The sequence below is a fragment of the Dama dama genome, chromosome 24 (assembly GCF_033118175.1).
Source record: "Dama dama isolate Ldn47 chromosome 24, ASM3311817v1, whole genome shotgun sequence".
Taxonomy (NCBI): Eukaryota; Metazoa; Chordata; class Mammalia; order Artiodactyla; family Cervidae; genus Dama; species Dama dama.
In genome coordinates, this window is record NC_083704.1 from 7,551,014 (window position 1) to 7,575,135 (window position 24,122).

The 24,122-nt window shown below is 39.3% G+C and overlaps 1 protein-coding gene across 7 annotated transcripts in view; it reads right to left on the reverse strand.

Annotated features, from left to right (window-relative positions):
* Positions 1-24,122, reverse strand: part of NEK10 (NIMA related kinase 10) — a 322,723-nt gene that overhangs the window by 102,806 nt on the left and 195,795 nt on the right. For all 7 annotated transcript variants that reach the window (XM_061127634.1, XM_061127631.1, XM_061127638.1 and 4 more), the window contains 3 exons: positions 8,754-8,937; positions 8,576-8,662; positions 6,865-6,919 (listed from right to left, as the gene is read on the reverse strand). In XM_061127634.1, the coding sequence (XP_060983617.1) occupies positions 6,865-6,919; positions 8,576-8,662; positions 8,754-8,937 (326 nt within the window). The remainder of the gene's footprint in view (positions 1-6,864; positions 6,920-8,575; positions 8,663-8,753; positions 8,938-24,122) is intronic.

Consider the following 24,122-nt stretch of genomic DNA (forward strand, 5'->3'; position numbering starts at 1 on the left):
AGAATTTTGGACTCTGTGGGAGAAGGCGAGGGTGGGATGTTTAGAGAGAACAGCATCGAAACATGTATATTATCTAGGGTGAAACAGATCACCAGCCCAGGCTGTATGCATGAGACAAGTGCTTGGGCCTGGTGCACCGAGAGGAATCGGGTGGGGAGGGAGGTGGGAGGGGGGATAGGGATGGGGAATACATGTAAATCCATGGCTGATTCATGTCAATGTATGACAAAAACCACTACAATATTGTAAAGTAATTAGCCTCCAACTAATAAAAATAAATGGGAAAAAAAAGATACAGAAAAAAAAAAAGAATGTGAGATTAAGAGATACAAACTACTATATACATAATAGATAAGAAACGAGGATATATTGCACATCATAGGAAAACAGAGCCATTATCTTGTAATAACATTTAACACAATACAAGTCACTGTGCTGTACATCTGAAACTAACACAATATTGTAAATCAACTATACTTCAGTAAAAAGATATTTTAAGAAAAAAAAATATGCTAGTGGGCATATATGAAATAGACCTCCCTGGTAATGCTGAGTTGCTTTCAGCTTTGCTGCCCCTTTATATGATTTTAAAGTTCTCCTTAAGAAATTTCAGGGAATCTTTAAAAATAACCATCACACATTCACTCACTCATTCAAAAATATTTACTAAGTGCTCACTGTGTGTAGGCACCGTGTTAGATATTGGAGATGGAATATTGAAAAGAAATTGTCCCCACAGTCTTAGAAGTTACAAGATTACACAGGTATAGCAGAAAAATTGTTAATTTCTCTGGAAATTATATCACAGATCATAAGAAAACATAGTCATCTGAAATTTCACAACAGAAAAAACTCTTAATGACAACTTTTAACTATAAAAGTATTGGGTCCACAAACACAAACAATGGACAGAAGATTAGACAGAGTCTGAGGGACCCACCTGATGTGAAGAGCTGACTCATTTGAAAAGAGCCTGATGTTGGGAAAGACTGAAGGCAGGAGGAGAAGGGGATGACAGAGGATGAGGTGGTTGGATGGCATCAGACTCAATGGACACTAGTTTGGATAAACTCCAGGAGTTGGTGATGGACAGGGAGGCCTGGCATACTGCAGTTCATGGGGTCGCAAAGAGTCAGACACGACTGAGCGACTGAACTGAACTGAACTAAGGGAAGTCTGCCTCTAGATTGAACCAGACTGAATGTTTATGTCTAATGGGACATTATGGCTTCAGAGGGTGGTTTCCTATGACAGTACAAGCTGGAAAATAGCCAGAAATGGCCCAACACAAAGAAAACGTTATAGAAATGTTTTGTGGTGAAAAGGTTTATCATAATGAAGTTTGTGTCTTCTGAAAGTTTTGAAATGGGAATTGATCAATAACATTTCAGATCGATAAAACAATTTCAGAGAAATGGAAGGTTTTTAAAAATTCTTAAAGGTCTTTTCAGCTCTCTTCAGATCTGGTGTGTATTCACAAACCAAATTCCTCATGCAGAATTCATAAGCTAAAACAGAAATTGAAGCACCAAATATGAGTAATAGCCGACAACTCACACCTTACCTGACCAATACAGGTAAGGGGGCAACTGGAGGTATTAGCTTTGTAATTTTTTAAATCAAGTTTTCACTGATAAATGCAAGTGTGAGGCAAATTATTTAGATGGTTATTTTGTCAGAGGCATGCTGGTCATGAAGAAGATAGAGTCCAGAATTTTATACCTCATCAAATTCTTTTAAATGTATCTCTGAACTGAGGAATATTTTCACATGCATTGCAAGTGCATCACATCATTTAATTCAACTATGAAAAGTAGTCAATACAATTTAATGCTGATAGAAGAAATATTTGACCTTATGATGAAACGAGAAGCCTGGCTTACAACATTAAGATGATGCAACCTCACCATCTAAGTTCACTAGCATTTTACATCTTGAAAGTGTCTTTCAGGCAGTGACATCATACTCTGTGTGAATAAGTGACATTATGTATGGATGTTTTCTCCTGCTCATTAAGGGCTTTTTGTTCACCTGTAACGTTAATGGAGTTGGTATCCCTGCAGGAAGGTGGCATGGTGCTACTGTGGCTCTCCACTTGTACTCCAATCGTAGCTAGGAACTAATAAGCAATAAGCCAGGAAATTTTAGAATTGTCATAGAAAAGGATAGAATGATTTTACTGACAACAAATTGCCAACATTTGTTGGAACATATAAACAGCAAGAGAATTCCAGAAAAAAAATCTACTTCTGTTTCATTGACTATGCTAAAGCCTTTGACTGTGTGAATCACAGCAAACCGTGGAAAATTCTTAAAGAAGTGTGAACACCAGACCACCTTACCTGCCTCCTGAGAAACCTGTATGCAGGTCAGGAAGCAACAGTGGGCAGTGGACATGGGAAAATGGACTGGTTCCAAGCTGAGAAAGGAGCCTGTGAAGGCTGGCTGTATACTGTCATCCTGCTTATTTAATTTATATACAGAGTGTGTGCGAGTGTGCATGTTCAGTCAGTTCCGTTGTGTTCAACTCTTTGCTACCCTATAGACTGCAGCTCACCAGGCTACTCTGTCCATGGGATTCTGCAGGCAGGAATACCGGAGTGGGTTGCCAAGCCTTCCTGCAGGGGATCTTCCTGACCCCAGGTATCAAACTCACTTCTGCCTGTGTCTCCTTCATTGCAGGCAGATTCTTTACCCACTGAGCCACCTGGGAAGCCCTAAATAAAGAGTATATCATGCCAAATGCCAGGCTGCATGAGTCACAGCTGTAATCAACATTGCTGGGAGAAATATCAATAACCTCAAATATGCAGATGACACCACTCCAGTGGCAGAAGGTGAAAGAGGAAAGTGAAAGAGCTGGCTTAAAGCTCAACATTCAAAAAACGAAGATCATGGCATCCAGTCCCATCACTTCACAGCAAATAGATGGGGAAACAATGGAAACAGTGACAGATTTATTTTCTTGGGCTCCAAAATCACTGCAGATGGTGACTGTAGCCATGAGATTAAGATGTTTACTCCTTAGAAGAAAAGCTATGACAAACCTAGATACACTATTAAAAAGCTGACATATCACTTTGCCAGTAAAGGTCCGGATAGTCAAAGCTATGGTTTTTCCAGTAGTCATGTACGAATGTGAGAGTTGCACCATAAAGAATGCTAAGAATTGATACTTTTGAATTGTGGTTCTGGAGAAGACTCTTGAGAGTCCCTTGGACAGCAAGGAGATCAAACTTGTCAATCCTAAAGGAATTCAATATTCATTGGAAGGATTGATGCTGAAGTTGAAGCTCCAGTCCTTTGGCCACCTGATGCAAAGAGGTGACTCATTGGAAAACACCCTGATGCCGGGAAAACTTGAGGGCAGGACAGAAAGTGGTGACAGAGGATGAGATGGTTGGATGGCATCATCAACTCAATGGACATGAGTTTAAGCAAACTCTGGGAGATAGTGAAGGACAGGAAAGTCTGGAGTGCTGCAGACCATGTGATCGCAAAGAGTGGGACACAGCTGAGCAACTGAGCAACAACAACTGACAGCAAATAGTTTTTCTAAGACCGCTTGATTGTGACATCAGCTTCTAGGCCAGGTTAACAGCAGCAAGCAGTGATCAAATGTATGCAATCAATTTAAGTGAAACTAGATCTGGATTATTAGAAACTGGATTATGAAAAAGTAGTGGGAGTCTCTATTCTCTATAGCTTTAAATCAAAATAATCAACTTTTGTTATAGGGAGGCAAGATTCCTAGGTCCTGAGATCACACAAGTTCTTTCCAGTCACATGTATGATACTGGATGGTCACAAACATTTCCAATCATCTCTATACACAAAGACTAGAATCAGGCACACATCCTTGAAAACAATTATGCATACATTGATTCATCAAAGAGGCTGTGAACCACAGGTATCTCTGATACTGCAAACATTCAATGTCTGAAACTAGCCTACCAACTGTATTCTGTTGCCTTGGCAACATGGAAAAATCTTATGCCTAAGCAACAGGATCTTTAAAAAGGGTTTAAGCTGTTGACTATGGCAAAGGCTGTAGGTTCAAGCCAGGAGGCGAGGTTTTAGTCCAATTATAGACAGAGATACAGAATTTGTGCTAAGATTACAGTCATTCATCTATTAACTGACAAGTATTTGTGGACTGGTTCAGTTCAGTTCACTTCAATTGCTCAGTCGTGTCCGACTCTTTGCGACCCCATGAACTGCAGCACTCCAGGCCTCCCTGTCCATCACCAACTCCCGGAGTTTATCCAAACTCATCTCCATTGAGTCAGTGATGCCATCCAACCATCTCATCCTCTGTTGTCCCCTTCTCCTCCTGCCTTCAATCTTTCCCAACATCAGGGTCTTTTCAAATGAGTCAGCTCTTCGCATCAGGTGGATCCCTCAGACTCTGCCTAATCTTCTGTCCATTGTTCATGTTTGTGGACCCAACAATTTTTTTGCATCTTGTTTTGCATACTTGTTTTGCATCTTTTCTATATATTTATGCAACTTTGTATCACTGAGTAAAGTGTCCAATAAAAAAGAAAAAGACTTTTGATGGTGTACTTTATGGCATCAGTTCAGTTCAGTCACTCAGTTGTGTCTGACTCTTTGTGACCCTGTGGACTGAAGCCATCCCTGTCCATCACCAACTCCTGGAGATTGCTCAATTTCATGTCCATCAAGTTGGTAATGCCATCCAACCATCTCATCCTCTGTCATCCCCTTATCCTCCTGCCTTCAATCTTGCCCAGCATCAGGGTCTTTTCCAATGAGTCAGTTCTTCACATCAGGTGGCCAAAGTATCGGAGCTTCAGTTTCAATTTCAGCATCGATCTTTCCAATGAATATTCAGGACTGATTTCCTTTAGGATGGACTGGTTGGATCTCCTTGCAGTCCAAGGGACTCTCAAGAGTCTTCTCCAATACCACAGCTCAAAAGCATCAATTCTTCAGCTCTCAGCTTTCTTTATGGTCCAAATCTCACATCCATACATGACTACTGAGAAAAATGTAGCTTTGACTAGATGGACCTTTCTTGGCAAAGTAGTATCTTGGCTTTTTAATATGCTGTCTAGGTTGGTCATAACTTTTCTTCCAAGAAGCAAGTGTCTTTTAATTTCATGGCTGTGGTCACCAGCTGCAGTGATTTTGGAGCCCAAGAAAATAAAGTCTGTCACTGTTTCCATTGTTTCCCCATCAATTTGCCATGAAGTGATGGAACCGTGTTACTAGCAACACCAGAAAAGATTTAGGAAATAAATAGACTTTACCCTAACCTTCTTGACCCTTTCTTGGAAAAGATAAACTTATCAGTGATGTTGTATCTTTGACTAAACAGTGTGGCCCATGAGGGACCTGCAGGGGCTGCCAGTGAAGGGGCTCAGGCCCTCCCACAGCAGGGAATCAGGCCAAGCCAACTCCCCTGCAGGACACTGGATCCTTAGAGAGGTGACATGCAGACAGAGCAAACAAGCTTGGAGGCTCATTCAGGCCTGCAGTAGAGCCTTGGCAAATCTTCCAGGAGTGCCTCCTCCACAGACCTCAGGGCCTGACCTGGCTTCTATCCCTTCATAGTTTGATTCTGTGCGTTCCATAATTATGTGAGTCCTTGAAAGCTTTCTAAAGAACATAAGTCAGCCCAAGTCGTCTTTTATTTCCTGTGCCCACAAAGCCTGCCTGGTAAAGCACAACCTCTCACACCTGACCCGGCCGGCACTCCCTAGACCCAGCACTGTCAACAGCCCCTGCCTGTCCCTGCTCAGCTCCCTGCCATCTCGATGCCAGCTCTCCCCTGCCGATCACACTCTTTTGACTAAAGGATCCTCCGCAGTGAGATGGAACATCATCTAATAAGCAGAAACTACCAAATATATCCCTCTTCTCTGCCCCTTCAGCTTAAATTTATCTTTGCCTCTCTTTCTTCAGACACACACAAAAGCTGCCCTTTCCTCTTTTCCAGGGCTGTTCTCAGGTCCATGCCGCTCTGAGACTGGGAACCAGCTACAATTTCCCCTCTCCATCAGCTGCTTCTCCTCAGTCCACTCACCCTTCAGCCACCCTGATTCTAGAAGGCCCTTTCCCATCAAACATTCCCACCAACTCACTGTCAGCTCAACACTTTCTTTGGTTTCTCTCTGTCTCTGCTTCTGTAACCTCTGAAACCACCACAGTCAGGCTTCTGCTCCCACCAGCCTCACCCAAGATCACTGAACTGTTCTCATGAAGGCTACCAGGAACTTGCAAAAAGCCATATCAAAGAGTTTTGTTTCAGTTCCTAGCCCAAGAGACAAATATTGCAGAAAGTGCTAGTCATTACAAAATAATGATTTCTTTTTTAAAGATGGAATGCCCCAAACATGCTCATTCTCCCCTGTAGCTAGATTCTCCTCTGCTCAATGATCAGTGAGCAGAAGGGAAGAACACAACATCTGGGTCGCATCCATAAAAGGAAGGATGTGTCTCTGCATCCCATCCCCCTCCTGCTGGCTGACTTGGGTGTGACGTGGTCTACACCTGCTACATCTGCCATAGGCATCTATACCCCAGGGATGTAGAAAAATAAGGGATAGGGAGCCACAGCCCCAGATAATCTCATGAAGCCCTACAACCCTGGGCCACTCTTGAGTTCAGGGAGACTAACTGAGTGGCTGAGGATTGCAAAGCCAGACTAAAACCCATGCCCAAGCTTAATGCTCTTCCCAGCACGGTCCTTGGTGAAATGCAAACAGTTCTGGGAGAGTGGGTTCCCACAGTTTCTGGTACCACATGCCCATGGTAACTTCTGCTATCAGGTATCAATTTAGCCACAAAAACAGCTCTGCAGAGCCTAAAAATGTTCCTAGGAACTCAATGTCTACATACCTCATTTGGGATTGTCTTTCTCCCCCTGAAGCACTAAAACTTCTTTTTAAAGTGCCTGAAACAAGAAAATAAAAATAACTTCACATTTTCTTGCTGCAAATCATTTATTTATTCACTCATTTGCCTGTTTAAAAATACCTAACCAATTGTACCTACTATAAAGGCTGTCTTCATTTATGATACTATCAGCTAAAATATAATGTTGCAAATTACTATTTATTAACAGGTTTGTTTAAGGGTCCTTTCTCAAAGAAAAAGTGCTAAACAAACAAACTCCATTATTAATTGCTAACAAAGTACATAAAGCATCTGTATCATCATCATCCTAAATCCCTTGCCAAGAGAGCTAGAAGTAACCACATACAAGTGTAAGGTTCCAGCTTTTCCTTCCTCCCACTGACCCTCCCCATCCTTGTTACTGTGGATACACAATATCCCATCACCTCAAAATTCACCTCAGTTAGTAATTAACTGCTTCTAGAATCTGCTACATATGTTTAAATGCACAAATATCTTTGCTACATAATATTCGTGTTTTCTCAATCACAAATCAAGACATTTTATTTAGCAGGCAGGGCAGGAATTTATATGGAAAACAGAACAGAGTGTTGGAATTTGACATTGCCCCAGAAAATGTGCAACGTCTATAATCCACTTTGATGGACCATTTAATTTTGAAAAGAGACAAAGTATGAAGCAAAATCCTTAGAGTCCTACTCTGATCCTTAGAGATACTATTTTAAACTTTCTTTTACAAAATTTTCATAGTATAGTCATCGAGAAGGGATTATTTACACTTTATTTCAGAGTATTTCTATCTATCCTATTTAATATTCCATCAACTTACTCTTTTAAAAGAGTCAGGAAACTCAAACAGGGGCTCTGTGTCAACCTAGAGGTGGGGATGGGGCGGGAGATGGGAGGGAGGTTCAAAAGGGAGGCCTTATGTGTATACCTATGGCTGGTTCATGTTGAGGTTTGATAGAACACAGCAAAATTCTATAAAGCAATTATCCTTCAATAAAAAATAAATTAAAATAAGAGGTATTTTTTTCTGTCAATTTTCTATTTTAATTGGCATTTTATTTCAATTTCAGATTTGTTTAGTGAATTGAATCCTGTGTTTCTATAGAGAAGATTCTTTAAATTGTATCTAAATATATCTTTACTTTCCCATGCCCCAGTCTATTTTTTTTTTTACTGTTTCAAATTAAGAGTAAAGATTAACATATTTACTGAATCTGTATGGTGTTTTTCATAATTCTAAATAATTATAATATTTATTTAACTTTAGTGTTTTAAGGAAAATATATCCCTTTATATTAATGTAAGTAAAATTATACAAAACTTAGTATACAGCAAGACTAATTTCTTCTCCAGGTTTCTAACCTCTGATCAACAGACTCAAAAAGGTCACTTCCACTAGTCCTGTGGTTAGTTAGTATGTTTCCAAATAAGTTATCTCCACTCCCCAGTTAGAATCTGTGTTTGCTGGAAGAAATAATTAAACAGTTCGTTTGACAGGAGGCAATGGAAAGCCACAGTGCCAGGTGGACTTTGGGCTCTGTCAGAGTGACAGACCTGTCGCTAATGGGCACTGCACCTGGGAAACAAACCATTCATTTATGTAGGCGATGACATCTGCTTGACTCCCAAGTACAATTTCCTGACCTCTATCTGCCAGCATCCACAAGTTGGCAAGAAAGCTTACTGAATGTCGATTCCTTCAAAGGGCTTGAGCTGGAGCTGCTAAAGTTATCCGAAATGTCCAATTCATCATCAAGCTCTGAATATATATCTGCACATTAATAAAAATAAAAAGCAAATGAACCTTGAAACACAAAGGAATCAAGAGTGTATTCATGTTGTAATCTTTTCACTAGAAATACCTTTCTCAATATTTTCCAAATTGAAGTTATCATCTGATAAGAGTCCATCACAGGTCCGGTCTTCGTCCTTACCACATGGTGCCTGGAAGCCTTCAGGAGGGAGGTCTGTGATTTCTGAAAGTTCACTTTTCAGGCTTCCTGCTCCACTGCTACTGCTACTCAAGCTTGCCTTCTCAAAGGTTTCCTGAAAGAGGAAGTCAGTTTGTAATACCCACTTCTTTCCCTCCTTCTGCAGGACTTAAAGTTCATTAGAACATATATATATTTTTTTTTTTTGTGGATATTTTATTTTATTTTTTTTTAATTTTTTTTTTTATTATTATTATTATTTTTTTTTCCAGTGGGTTTTGTCATACATTGATATGAATCAGCCATGGATTTACATGTATTCCCAATCCCGATCCCCCCTCCCACCTCCCTCTCCACCCGATTCCTCTGGGTCTTCCCAGTGCACCAGGCCGGAGCACTTGTCTCGTGCATCCCTCCTGGGCTGGTGATCTGTTTCACCATAGATAGTATACATGCTGTTCTTTTGAAATATCCCACCCTCACATTCTCCCACAAAGTTCAAAAGTCTGTTCTGTATTTCTGTGTCTCTTTTTCTGTTCTGCATATAGGGTTATCGTTATCACCTTTCTAAATTCCATATACATGTGTCAGTATGCTGTAATGTTCTTTATCTTTCTGGCTTACTTCACTCTGTATAATGGGCTCCAGCTTCATCCATCTCATTAGGACTGGTTCAAATGAATTCTTTTTAATGGCTGAGTAATATTCCATGGTGTATATGTACCACAGCTTCCTTATCCATTCATCTGCTGATGGGCATCTAGGTTGCTTCCATGTCCTGGCTATTATAAACAGTGCTGCGATGAACATTGGGGTGCACGTGTCTCTTTCAGATCTGGTTTCCTCAGTGTGTATGCCCAGAAGTGGGATTGCTGGGTCATATGGCATCCACGAACCTATGGACACCTTATCTTTGACAAAGGAGGCAAGGATATACAATGGAAAAAAGACAACCTCTTTAACAAGTGGTGCTGGGAAAGCTGGTCAACCACTTGTAAAAGAATGAAACTAGAACACTTTCTAACACCATACACAAAAATAAACTCAAAATGGATTAAAGATCTAAATGTAAGACCAGAAACTATAAAACTCCTAGAGGAGAACATAGGCAAAACACTCTCCGACATAAATCAAAGCAAGATCCTCTATGACCCACCTCCCAGAATATTGGAAATAAAAGCAAAACTAAACAAATGGGACCTAATGAAACTTAAAAGCTTTTGCACTACAAAGGAAACTATAAGTAAGGTGAAAAGACAGCCCTCAGATTGGGAGAAAATAATAGCAAATGAAGAAACAGACAAAGGATTAATCTCAAAAATATACAAGCAACTCCTGCAGCTCAATTCCAGAAAAATAAATGACCCAATCAAAAAATGGGCCAAAGAACTAAACAGACACTTCTCCAAAGAAGACATACAGATGGCTAACAAACACATGAAAAGATGCTCAACATCACTCATTATTAGAGAAATGCAAATCAAAACCACAATGAGGTACCATTACACGCCAGCCAGGATGGCTGCTATCCAAAAGTCTACAAGCAATAAATGCTGGAGAGGGTGTGGAGAAAAGGGAACCCTCTTACACTGTTGGTGGGAATGCAAACTAGTACAGCCGCTATGGAAAACAGTGTGGAGATTTCTTAAAAATCTGGACACAGAACATATATTAAAATGACTAGAATATCATTATAAATGTTTGTGCTGAAGCGGCATCAGTAGTTCTACCTATATAAATGTTATAGAATTCATTCAGTCCATAACTACAAAACAAAGTGGGATTGCTACCATTGGAAAACAAAGAATAGAAGCAGCAAAATACTCAGGAGCAAAGGCCTGTGTAATCTGGTGAAAGAAAATGTAGCACTAAGTAGTAAATTATGTAGAATAATTATGGAAATAAGAAGCCAAGGTGGAGGATTAGAAAGACTTTGAGCTAACATGCTCCCATGTGCACACCAAAATGGCAAGTACTTACAGAGCAACTACTGATGAGAAAAATTGAAATTTCATAGAAAATACATTCTACAGCTAAAGATATAAAGAAGAAACCACAATGAGACAGGATAGGTGGAGGCACAGTAAGTCAAGACCATACCCCTGTGTGGGTGACCCACAAACAGAAAGAAAATCATAATTGTAGAGACTTTCACCAAAGAGCAACGGATTTGTGCCCTAAACCAGGCTCCCCAGCCCAGGCATCATACACCAGGAAAATGAACCCCCAGAACATTTGCTTTTCAAGGCCAGCTGCACTCACTTTCAGGAGAATCAGAAGGCTTTAGGACACAGAGATTCCACTATCATAAGACAAACACAAAATTTCACACATTTCAGGACTCAGGGCAGAAACAATAACTTGAAAGTTACCTGGGTCAGGCCTATCTGTTGATCTTGGAAAGTCTTCTAGAGAAGGAGGAGGCTCAAGTAGAACTCCCCTGGAGACATAGACACCAGCAGCAGCCATTTTGGGGAACTCAATCTACTGCTGCAAGTACCATTGTGGAATCCTCTCTCCAGCTTACCATCCACCAGAAACCAGTCCCACCCCAGTGCCCATCAGCTTGTAGGCACCAGTACCGGGCAGCCTCAGGTCAATCAGATAAGCAAGAGAGGACACAGCTCTACTCACTAGAAGTTTGGCTTCCGTAAGACCCCCTGAGCCCACAGCTGCCACTGGATAAGGCCCTGGCCACCAGCGAGCACAGGAACCAGCCCCATACACCAGTGTGCAAGCACTGGACCAGGGGCCCTCAGGGCCTCCAGTCAGTGACCCTATGATTTGGTCCCACCAATAGTGGGTACACACCACCATCACAACCACTGTAACCCTACAACCTGCCTTGTCAGGGCTCAGCCAATCGATCAGCAGGCCTACATCAGCCCTAAGACCTTCTGGGCCTACACCCCATCCATCAGTAGACCAAAACCAATTCTGAGAAATTTGAGCACTTCAGTCAGCTACCCTGGAATCCAGCCCCACTCACAGTAGGCCAGCAACAACTTTCGGAAACTTCAGAACCCACACAGGCAGGTGCACCAGAAATCAGGCTTAACCAATAGCAGACCAACGCTAGATATGGGGATGCTGGCCCCACAACCCCCCACCCCAGAACACAGCTCCACCATCAGCGGGCCATCACTAGCCAAGGCACCTCTAGGGGCTCAACAGTCAGTTACACAATGATCTGGCTCCAACAACCATGGCTGACAACCTCTGCATATGTCAACCAACTAGACCACGAACCAGCCATATCTACAAGACCACTCACATAGTCTGCACAAAGAAGGACTCATACAGCTCACATAGGGGAAAACTCTAGAGCACATAGCTCTGTTGACAGAGGGGAGCATGATGCTGGAACACATAGGATGTTTCCCACAAAAGGCCATTTCTCCAAAGTCAGGAAACATAACAAACCTACTAAATACATAGAAACAAAAACAGAAAATTAGACAAAATGAGGTAACAGAGGAACATGCTCCCAGTGAAGAAATAAGATAAAACCCCAAAAGAAGAATTAAATGAAGTTGAGCGAAGTAATATACCCAATAGAGTTCAGGTAATGTTTGATGGTGAAGATGGTCAAAGAAGTCCAGAAAACATTGGACAAACAGAGAAGCCAGAATTTTTAGCAGAGCTGGAAAATATAAAGAAGAACAAAACAGAGATGAAGAATACAATAATGGACCAAAAAAAAAAAAAAAAACACCAAAAGGAATCAATGGTAGATTGGATGGTACAGAGGAACAGATCAGTGAGCTGGAAGACAGAGTAGTGGAAATCAGTGAAGCAGGAGAGAAAAAAGAAAGAGTGAGGATAGTTTCAGAGGCATTTGAGATAACATCAAACACATTAATATTCACATTGTAGAGTACAGGGGTCCCGGAAGAAGAGAGAGAAAGAGGCAGAGAACATATTTGAAAAAATCCCCGAGCCTGGGAAAGGAAATAGGTATTCAGGTTCAGAAAGCACAGAGAGTCCCAGAGAGGACTGACCCAAAGAGGACCACAACAAGACACACTGTAATTAAAACAGCAAAAATTAAAGATAAAGAAAGAATATTAAAAGCAAGAAAAAGAAAAAACAAGAAGTTACATACAAGGGAACTCTCATAAGGCCATCAGCTGGCCTTTTAGCAGAAACTGCAGGCCAGAAGGGAGTGGCATTATATACTTAAAGTGATGAAAGGGAAAACTTAGAACCAAGAATATTCTACCTGGCAAAATTCTCATTCAGATTTTCTGGACATAAAGAGTTTTAGAGGCAAGCAAAAGCTCAGAGTTCAGCACCACCAAAGCAGCTTTACAAGGAATGTTAAAGGAACTTCTCCAAGTAAAAGAAAAAAGGCCAAAATTTAAAAAGGAAAAGAGTCACTGGTAAAGACAAATAAACAGTAAAGGTAGTAAACTAACCATGTACAAAGATAGTAGGATGATTAAGAACTAAAGTAGGATTATTAAGAACTAAAGAGCCTCTTGATGAAAGTGAAAGAGGAGAGTGAAAAAGTTGGCTTAAAGCTCAACATTCAGAAAACTAAGATCATGGCATCTGGTCCCATCACTCCATGGGATATAGATGGTGAATCAGTGGAAACAATGACAAACTTTATTTTCTTGGGCTCCAAAATCACTGCAGATGGTGACTGCTGGCATGAAATTAAAAGATGCTTACTCTTTGGAAGAAAAGTTATGACCAACCTAGATAGCATATTAAAAAGCAGAGACATTACTTTGCCAACAAAGGTCTGTCTATTCAACGCTATGGTTTTTCCAGTAGGCATGTATGGATGTGAGAGTTGGACTATAAAGAAAGATGAGCATAGAAGAATTGATGCTTTTGAACTTTGGTGTTGGAGAAGACTCTTGAGAGTCCCTTGGACTGCAAGGAGATCCAACCAGTCCATCCTAAAGGAAATCAGTCCTGAATAGTCATTGGAAGGACTGATGTTGAAGCTAAAACTCCAATACTTTGGCCACCTGATACAAAGAACTGGCTCATTTGAAAAGACCCTGATGCTGGGAAAGATTGAAGGCAGGAGAAGGGGACGACAGAGGATGAGATGGTTGGATGGCATCACAGACTCAATGGACATGAGTTTGAGTAAACTCCAGGAGTTGGTGATGAACAGGGAGACCTGGCGTGTTGCAGTCCATGGGGTCACAAAGAGTTGGACACATCTGAGTGACTGAACTGAACTGAACAGATCCATCAATAATTACTTTAAATGTACACAGACTAAATGCTCAAATCAGAAGATACAGAGTGACTGAATGGATAAAAAGGCAAAATCTACACATACACTGCTTACAAGACACTCACTATGCTGTCTAAAAGACACTAACTGTGCTGCCTATGGGACACTCACTTCAAATCTAAACATACACAAAGACAAAGTGAGGGGATGGAAAAGTCATTCCATGAAAAAAATGAAAGTGAAAAGAAAGTTGGAATAGCAATACTTTTATTAGACAAAATAGAATTTAAAACAAAGACTGTAAAGAGACAAAGATGGATTTTGAGGTCAATAAGAATATATAACTACTGGAAATATGTATGTAGCCAACATAAACACCTAAATATACAAAGCAAATATTAACAACATAACTAGAGAAACTGGTAGTAAAACAATAGCAGGTGATTTTAACACTGTACTTACATCAATGGAGAGATCATCCAGACAGAAAGCCAATAAGAAAACATTGGCCTTAAATGACACAATAGACCATACAGACTTAATAGATATACACAAAACACTATACCCAAAAGCAGAAAATTACACTTTCCTTTCAAGTGTACAAAGAACATTCTCCTGGATGGATCACATATTAGGGCACAAAATATGTCTAAGTGAATTTTAAAAATATGAAATCATAGCAAGGGTATCTTCTGACAATAAAACTATGAGATTAGAATCAACTACAAGGAAAAAAACTGTAAGAACACAAATCAGTTCAGTTCAGTTCAGTTCAGTCGCTTAGTCGTGTCCGACTCTTTGTGACCCCATGAATCACAGCACGCCACACCTCCCTGTCCATCACAAACTCCCGGAGTTTACTCAAACTCATGTCCATCGAGTTGGTGATGCCATCCAGCCATCTCATCTTCTGGCATCCCCTTCTCTTCCTGTCCACAATCCCTCCCAGCATCAGGGTCTTTTCCAATGAGTCAGTTCTTCGCATCAGGTGGCCAAAGTATTGAAGTTTCAGCTTCAGCATCAGTCCTTCCAGTGAACACCCAGGACTGATCTCCTTTAGGATGGACTGGCTGGATCTCCTTGCAGTCCAAGAACACAAATAAATAAAGGCTAAACAGTATGTTACTAAACAACCAATGGATTACTGAAAAAATCAAGTAGGAAATAAAAAAATATTTGTAGACAAATGAAAATGAAACACAATTCAAAATCTATGGGATACAAGAAAAGTCTCTGAAGGTTGAAGTTTATAGTAATACAAGCCTACCAGATGGTGACTACAGCCATGAAATTAAAAGACACTTGCTTCTTGGAAGGAAAGCTATGATCAACCTAGACAGCATATTAAAAAGCAGAGACATTACTTTGCTGACAAAGGTCCATCTAGTCAAAGCTATAGTTTTTCCAGTAGTCATGTATGGATGTGAGAGTTGGACTATAAAGAAAACTGAACACCAAAGAATTGATGCTTTTGAACTGTGGTGTTGGAGAAGACTCTTGAGAGTCCCTTGTACTGCAAGGAGATCCAATCAGTACATCCTAAAGAAAATCAGTCCTGAATATTCAAATCAGAAGGACTGATGCTGAAGCTGAAACTCCAATACTGATGCGAATAACTGACTCATTGGAAAAGACCCTGATGCTTGGAAAGATTGAAGGCAGGAGGAGAAGGGGATGACAGAGGATGAGATGGTTGGATGGCATCACTGACTCCATGGACATGAGTTTGAGTAAGCTCCTGGAGTTTGTGATGGACAAGGAAGCCTAGAGTGCTGCAGTCCATGGGGTCGCAAAGAGTCAGACATGACTGAGCAACTAAACTGAAGCCTAACTTAGGAAACAAAAATAAAATCTCAAAAAAAAAAAAGAAAAAACCAACAAACTTAACCCTACACCTAGACAAATTTGAAAAAGAAAAATGAAGAAAAAAGTTAGTAGAAGGAAAGAAAACATAAAGATCAAAGCAGAAATAAATGAAATAGAGACCAAAAAAGACAAAACAATTTAAAAAGTCAGTGAAACTAACAACTATTTTTTGAAAAGATAAAATTGATAAACATTGAACAAGATTCACCATGAAAAAACAGAGTGCTAAAATCAGTAAAGTCAGAAATGAAAAAGGAAAGGTTACAAACACCACAGAAATGCAATCATAAGAGATTTCTATAAACAACTATAAGCCAATATAATAGACAATGAAGAAAAAATAGCCAAATTCCAAGGAATGCAGAAACTCTGAAGACTGAATCAGGAAAAATCAGAAATATTAATATATCAATTACCAGTAATGAACTTAAAATAGTAATAAAAAACCCAACAAGTAAAATGTCCAGGTCCAGATGCTTCACGGGTGAATGCCACAAAACCTTTTTTAAAAAGTTAACACCTATCTTTCACAAACTATTCCAAAAAATTACAGAGGAATAAATGCTTCTAAATATTCTATAAGGCAAGTATCACACTAATACCAAAGCCAGACAAAGATATAATTAAAAAGACTACTTACCAATGTCACTGATAAACATAAATGCTAAAATCCTCAACCAAATATTAGCAAATCATATTCGACAATGCATTAAAAGTATCATATATCTTCATCAAGTGGGATTCATATCCAGGATGCAGAAATGGTTCAATATCCACAAATTAATCACTGTAAAACACCACATTATCAAAGTGAAGAATTCACCAAGAAGAAAAGACAGTGCACCACTCCCCTCAAAAAAAAAAAAAGAAATGAAAGTAAATAAATAACAAGCAATTCCACAGAAATACAAGACAAAAAATTAGAAAGAAACAATGTTATGAACAATTATATGCCAACAAATTGGACAATACAGAAGAAATGGGTAAGTTTCTAGGAACATACAGCCTGTCAAAACTGAATCAGGAAGAAATGGATTGAACAGACCAATCACTGTAAGTGAAATAGAATCTGTAATAAGAAACTCCCTGCAAACAAAAGTCCTGGACCAGATCACTTCACCAGGGAATTCTATAAATATACAAAAAAGAATATATACCAATTCTCAAACTTTTCCAAAAGACTGAAAAAAAGGGGACTTTTCTGGTGGTCCAGAGATTAAGAGTCCACCTGCCAATGCAGGGGACCTGGGTCTGATTCTTGGTGTGGGAACTAGGATCCCACATACTGCAGGGCAACTGAGCCCATGTGCCACAGCTACTAAAGCCCTTGCACCTAGAGCCCATGCTCTGCAACAAGAGAAGCTGCCACAATGAGATACCCACGCACTGCAAATAGAAAGTAAACCCTGCTTGCTACACCTACAGAAGACCCCTGTGCAGCAACAAAGAGCCTATGCACTGCAACAAAGACTCAGTGCTCCCAAAAGGAAATAAATTAATTAAAATTTTTTAAAGTTTGAAAAGAAGGGAACACTCACAAGGTTACTCTATGAAGTCACCTTAACACTGATACTAAAAACAGACACTGCCAAAAAAAGAAAATTACAGGCCAATATCTTTGATTAATATAAATGCAAAAATCCTCAACAAAATATTAGCAAAGCAATATAACACATAAAAATCCCTTTTCATACACCATGATCAAGCTGGATTCATCTCAGGGCCTCAAAGATGGTTCCACATATGCAAATCAATCAATGTGATACACCATATCAACCAAAGAAAATTGAAAAAAACATGATCATTTCAATGTGCATGCATGTTAAGTTGTTTAGTCACATCCAACTCTTTGTGATGCTATGGACTATAGCATGCCAGGCTCCTTTGTCCACAGGATTTCCCAGGCAAGAATACTGGAGTGGGTTGCCATGTCCTCCTCTAGGGGATTTTCCTGACCCAGTGATCAAACCCACGTCTCTTGTGTCTCCTGCATTGGCAGCGGGTTCTTTACCACTAAGCCTCATAGATGCAGTAAAAACCTTTGATAAACATCATTCACTATCAGAGAAATGCAAATCAAAATCACAATGAGGTACCATCTAACGCCGGTCAGAATGGCTGCTATTCAAAAGTCTACAAGCAATAAATGCTGGAGAGGGTGTGGAGAAAAGGGAACCCTCTTACACTGTTGGTGGGAATGCAAACTAGTACAGCCACTATGGAGAACAGTGTGGAGATTCCTTAAAAAACTGGAAATAGAACTGCCATATGACCCAGGAATTCCACTGCTGGGCATACACACCAAGGAAACCAGAATTGAAAGAGACACGTGCACCCCAATGTTCATCACAGCACTGTTCACAATAGCCAGGACATGGAAGCAACCTAGATGTCCATCAGCAGATGAATGGATAAGAATGCTGTGGTACATATACACAATGGAATATTACTCAGCCATTAAAAAGAATGCATTTGAATCAGTTCTAATGAGGTGGATGAAACTGGAGCCTATTATACAGAGTGAAGAAAGTCAGAAAGAAAAACACCAATACAGCATATTAACATATATATATGGAATTTAGAAAGATGGTAACAATAACCCTATATGCAAGACAGCAAAAGAGACACAGATGTATAGAACAGTCTTTTGGACTCTGTGGGAGAAGGCAAAGGTGGGATGACTTGAGAGAGTAGCACTGAAACATGTATATTACCATATGTGAAACAGATCGCCAGTCCAGGTTTGATGCATGAGACAGGGTGCTCAGAACTGGTGCACTGGGATGACCCTGAGGGATGGGGTGGGGATGGGGGTGGGAGGGGGGTTCAGGACGGGGACACATGTACACCTATGGCTGATTCATGTCAATGTATGGCAAAACCAATACAATATTGTAAAGTAGCCTCCAATTAAAATAAATTAATTTTTTAAAACAAACAAACAAAAAGACCTTTGATAAAATTCAACATCCATTCATAAAAAAATAGTCTGACCAAAGTGGATATAGAGGTAAAATCAGTTCTGTTCAGTCACTAAGTCGTATCCAACTCTTTGTGACCCCATGGACTGCAGCACGCCAGGCTTCCCTGTCCATCACCAACTCCCATAGCTTTCTCAAACTCATGTCCCAACTGGATAGAGGTAACATAATTCAGCATAATAAAAGCTATATATTACAAACTTATAGTCAACAAAATATTCAATGGTGAAAAGTTGAAAGCCTTTCCACTAAATTCAGGGAACAAGGATGACCACTCTCATGACTTCTATTCAACATATGAAATGCCACAGCAGTCAGACAAGACAAAGAAATTAAAGTCATCCAAATAGGAAGGAAAGAAGTAAAACTGTCATTATATGCAGATAATATGATGCTATCTATAGAAAACCCTAAAAATTCCACACGAAAATTCCTAGAACTGATAAATGAATTCAGCAAGTTATTGAGGTACAAGATTAACATACAGAAATTGGTTGCATTTCTTTTCACTAACAGTAAAATATCAGAAGACAGTCTTTTTTTTTAATCTCTTTTTAAATTGTGCCAAAGGGGGGGAAAAAAAACCACTTAGGGATAAACCTGACCAACCAGGTGAAAGACTTATACATTGAAAACTATTAAACATTGATAAAGGAAATTGAAGATGATTCAAAGAAATGGAAAGATATTGCATGATCTTGGATTATAAGAATTAATATTGTTAAGATGGCCATACTACCCAAAACAATCTACATATTTACTGCAATCTCTATCATATTACCCATGACATTTTTCACAGAACTAAAACAAATAATCTTAAAAATTATATGGAGGGAGTTAAGATGGTGGAGGAATAGGACAGGGAGACCACTTTCTGCCCCACAAATTCATCAAAAGAACATGTGAACGCTGAGCAAACTCCACAAAACAAATTCTGAATGCTGGCAGAGGACATCAGGCACCCAGAAAAGCAGCCCATTGTCTTTGAAAGGAGGTAGGACAAAATACAAAAGATAAAAAGAGAGACAAAAGAGTGAGGGAAGGAGATCTGTCCCAGGAAGGGAGTCTTAATAGAGGAAGCTTCCAAACACCAGGAAACCCTCTCACCGGCGGGTCTGGGGGAAGCTTTTGAATCTCGGAGGGCAACCTAACCAGGAGGAAAAATAAATAAATAAAACCCAGAGATGACATGCCTAAAGGCAACTTCCAGCAGAAAACTACCCCAGACGCTTGCATCCACAAGCCAGTGGGGGCTGAACAGAGAGGAGCAGGCAGCATTGCTTAGGGTAAAGACTGGGCCTGAATGCCCTGAGCGCAATCTGAGGGAGCTAACATGAGATAGCAACCTAAACTGTGGGATAGCAAGAGAGAGAGAGAGAGAGAGAGAAAACCTATGAAAAAAAACAAAGTAAATGGCAACAGGACCATACTTATCAATAATTACCTTAAATGTAAATGGGTTGAATGCCCCAACCAAAAGGCAAAGACTGGCTGAATGGATACAAAAACAAGACCCCTATATATGCTGTCTACAAGAGACCCATCTCAAAACAAGAGACACATACAGACTGAAAGTGAAGGGCTGGAAAAAAATATTTCACGCAAACAGAGACCAAAAGAAAGCAGGAGTCACAATACTCATATCAGATAAAATAGACTTTAAGTTAAAGGCTGTGAAAAGAGACAAAGAAGGACACTACATAATGATCAAAGGATCAATCCAAGAAGAAGATATAACAATTATAAATATATATGCACCCAACATAGGAGCACTGCAATATGTAAGGCAAATGCTAACAAGTATGAAAGGGGAAATTAACAATAACACAATAATAGTGGGAGACTTTAATACCCCACTCACACCTATGGATAGATCAACTAAACAGAAAATTAACAAGGAAACACAAACTTTAAATGACACAATGGGCCAGCTACACCTAACTGATATCTATAGGACATTTCACCCCAAAACAATAAATTTCACCTTTTTCTCAAGTGCACATGGAACCTTCTCCAGAACAGATCACATCCTGGGCCATAAATCTAATCTTGGTAAATTCAAAAAAATTGAAATCATTCCAGTCATCTTTTCTGACCACAATGCAGTAAGATTAGATCTCAATTACAGGAAAAAAACTATTACAAATTCAAACACATGGAGGCTAAATAACACGCTTCTGAATAACGAACAAATCATAGAAGAAATCAAAAAAGCAATCAAAATATGCATAGAAATGAATGAAATTGAAAACAAAACAACCCAAAACCTACGGGACACTGTAAAAGCAGTGCTAAGGGGAAGGTTCAGAGCATTACAGGCTTACTTCAAGAAACAAGAAAAAGTCACTAAATAATCTAACTGTACACCTAAAGCAACTAGGGAAGGAAGAAATGAAGAACCCCAGGGTTAGTAGAAAGAAAGAAATCTTAAAAATTAGGGCAGAAATAAATGCAAAAGACACAAAAGAGACCATAGCAAAAATCAACAAAACTAAAAGCTGGTTTTTTGAAAAGATAAATAAAATTGACAAACCGTTAGGGAGAAGAAAAAAATTAACAAAATTAGAAATGAAAATGGAGAGATCACAACAGACAACACAGAAATACAAAGGATCATAAGAGACTACTACCAGCAGCTCTATGCCAATAAATGAACAACTTGGATGAAATGGACAAATTCTTAGAAAAGCATAACTTTCCAAAACTGAACCAGGAAGTAATAGATCTTAACAGACCCATCACAAGCACCGAAATCAAAACTGTAATCAGAAATCATCCAACAAATAAAAGCCCAGGACCAGATGACTTCACAGCTGAATTCTACCAAAAATTTACAGAAGAGCTAACACCTATCTTACTCAAACTCTTTCAGAAAATTGCAGAAGAAGGTAAACTTCCAAACTCATTCTATGAGGCCACCATCACCCTACTACCAAAACCAGACAAGGATGCCACAAAAAAAGAAAACTACAGGCCAATATCACTGATGAACATAGATGCAAAAATCCTTAGCAAAATTCTAGCAAACAGAATCCAACAACATATTAAAAAGATCATACATCATGACCAAGTGGGCTTTATCCCAGGAATGCAAGGATTCTTTAATATCTGCAAATCATTCAATGTAATACACCACATTAACAAATTGAAAGATAAAAACCATATGATTATCTCAATAGATGCAGAGAAAGCCGTTGACAAAATTCAACACCCATTTATGATTAAAACTCTCCAGAAAGCAGGAATACAAAGAACATACCTCAACATAATAAAAGCTATATGTGACAAACCCACAGCAAGCATTACCCTCAATGGTGAAAAATTGAAAGCATTTCCCCTGAAATCAGGAACAAGACAAGGGTGCCCACTCTCACCACTACTATTCAACGTAGTTTTGGAAGTGTTGGCCATAGCAATCAGAGTAGAAAAAGAAATAACAGGAATCAGATTAGGAAAAGAAGAGGTAAAACTCTCACTGTTTGCAGATGACATGATCCTCTACAGAGAAAACCATAAAGACTGTACCAGAAAATTGCTAGAGCTAATCAATGAATATAGTAAAGTTTCAGGGTATAAAATTAACACACAGAAATCCCTTGCATTCCTATACACTAGCAATGAAAAAACAGAAAGAGAAATTAAGGACACAATACCATTCACCATTGCAATGAAAAGAATAAAATACTTAGAATATATCTACCTAAAGAAACAAAAGACCTGTATATAGAAAACTATAAAACACTGATGAAAGAAATCAAAGAGGACACAAACAGATGGAGAAACATACCGTGTTCATGGATCGGAAGGATCAATATTGTCAAAATGGCTATACTACCCAAAGCAATCTATAGATTCAATGCAATCCCTATCAAGCTACCAACAGTATTTTTCACAGAACTAGAACAAATAACATCACAACTTGTATGGAAATACAAAAAACCTCGAATAGCCAAAGTATTGAGAAAGAAGAATGGAACTGGAGGAATCAACCTGCCTGACTTCAGACTCTACTACAAAGCCACAGTCATCAAGACAGTATGGTACTGGCACAAAGACAGAAATATAGATCAATGGAACAGAATAGAAAGCCCAGAGGTAAATCCACGAACCTATGGACACCTTATCTTCGACAAAGGAGGCAAGGATATACAATGGAAAAAAGACAACCTCTTTAACAAGTGGTGCTGGGAAAAGAATGAAACTAGAACCCTTTCTAACACCATACACAAAAATAAACTCAAAATGGATTAAAGATCTAAATGTAAGACCAGAAACTATAAAACTTCTAGAGGAGAACATAGGCAAAACACTCTCTGACATAAATCACAGCAAGATCCTCTATGACCCACCTCCCAGAATATTCGAAATAAAAGCAAAAATAAACAAATGGAACCTAATGAAACTTACAAGCTTTTGCACTACAAAGGAAACTATAAGCAAGGTGAAAAGACAGCCTTCAGAATGGGAGAAAATAATAGCAAATGAAGCAACAGACAAAGGATTAATCTCAAAAATATACAAGCAACTCCTGAAGCTCAATTCCAGAAAAATAAATGACCCAATCAAAAAATGGGCCAAAGAACTAAACAGACATTTCTCCAAAGAAGACATACAGATGGCTAACAAACACATGAAAAGATGCTCAACATCACTCATTATCAGGGAAATGCAAATCAAAACCACAATGAGGTACCATTACACACCAGTCAGGATGGCTGCTATCCAAAAGTCTACAAGCAATCAATGCTGGAGAGGGTGTGGAGAAAAGGGAACCCTCTTACACTGTTGGTGGGAATGCAAACTAGTACAGCCACTATGACGAACAGTGTGGAGATTGCTTAAAAAACTGGAAATAGAACTGCCATATGACCCAGCAATCCCACTTCTGGGCATACACACTGAGGAAACCAGAACTGAAAGAGACACATGTACCCCAATGTTCATCACAGCACTGTTTATATTAGCTAGGACATGGAAGCAACCTAGATGCCCATCAGCAGATGAATGGATAAGAATGCTGTGGTACATATACACCATGGAATATTACTCAGCCATTAAAAAGAATTCATTTAAATCAGTTCTAATGAGGCGGATGAAACTAGAGCCCATTATACAGAGTGAAGTAACCCAGAAAGAAAAACACCAATACAGCATACTAACAGATATATATGGAATTTAGAAAGATGGTAATGATAACCTTATATGCAAAACAGAAAAAGAGACACAGATGTACAGAACAGACTTTTGGACTCT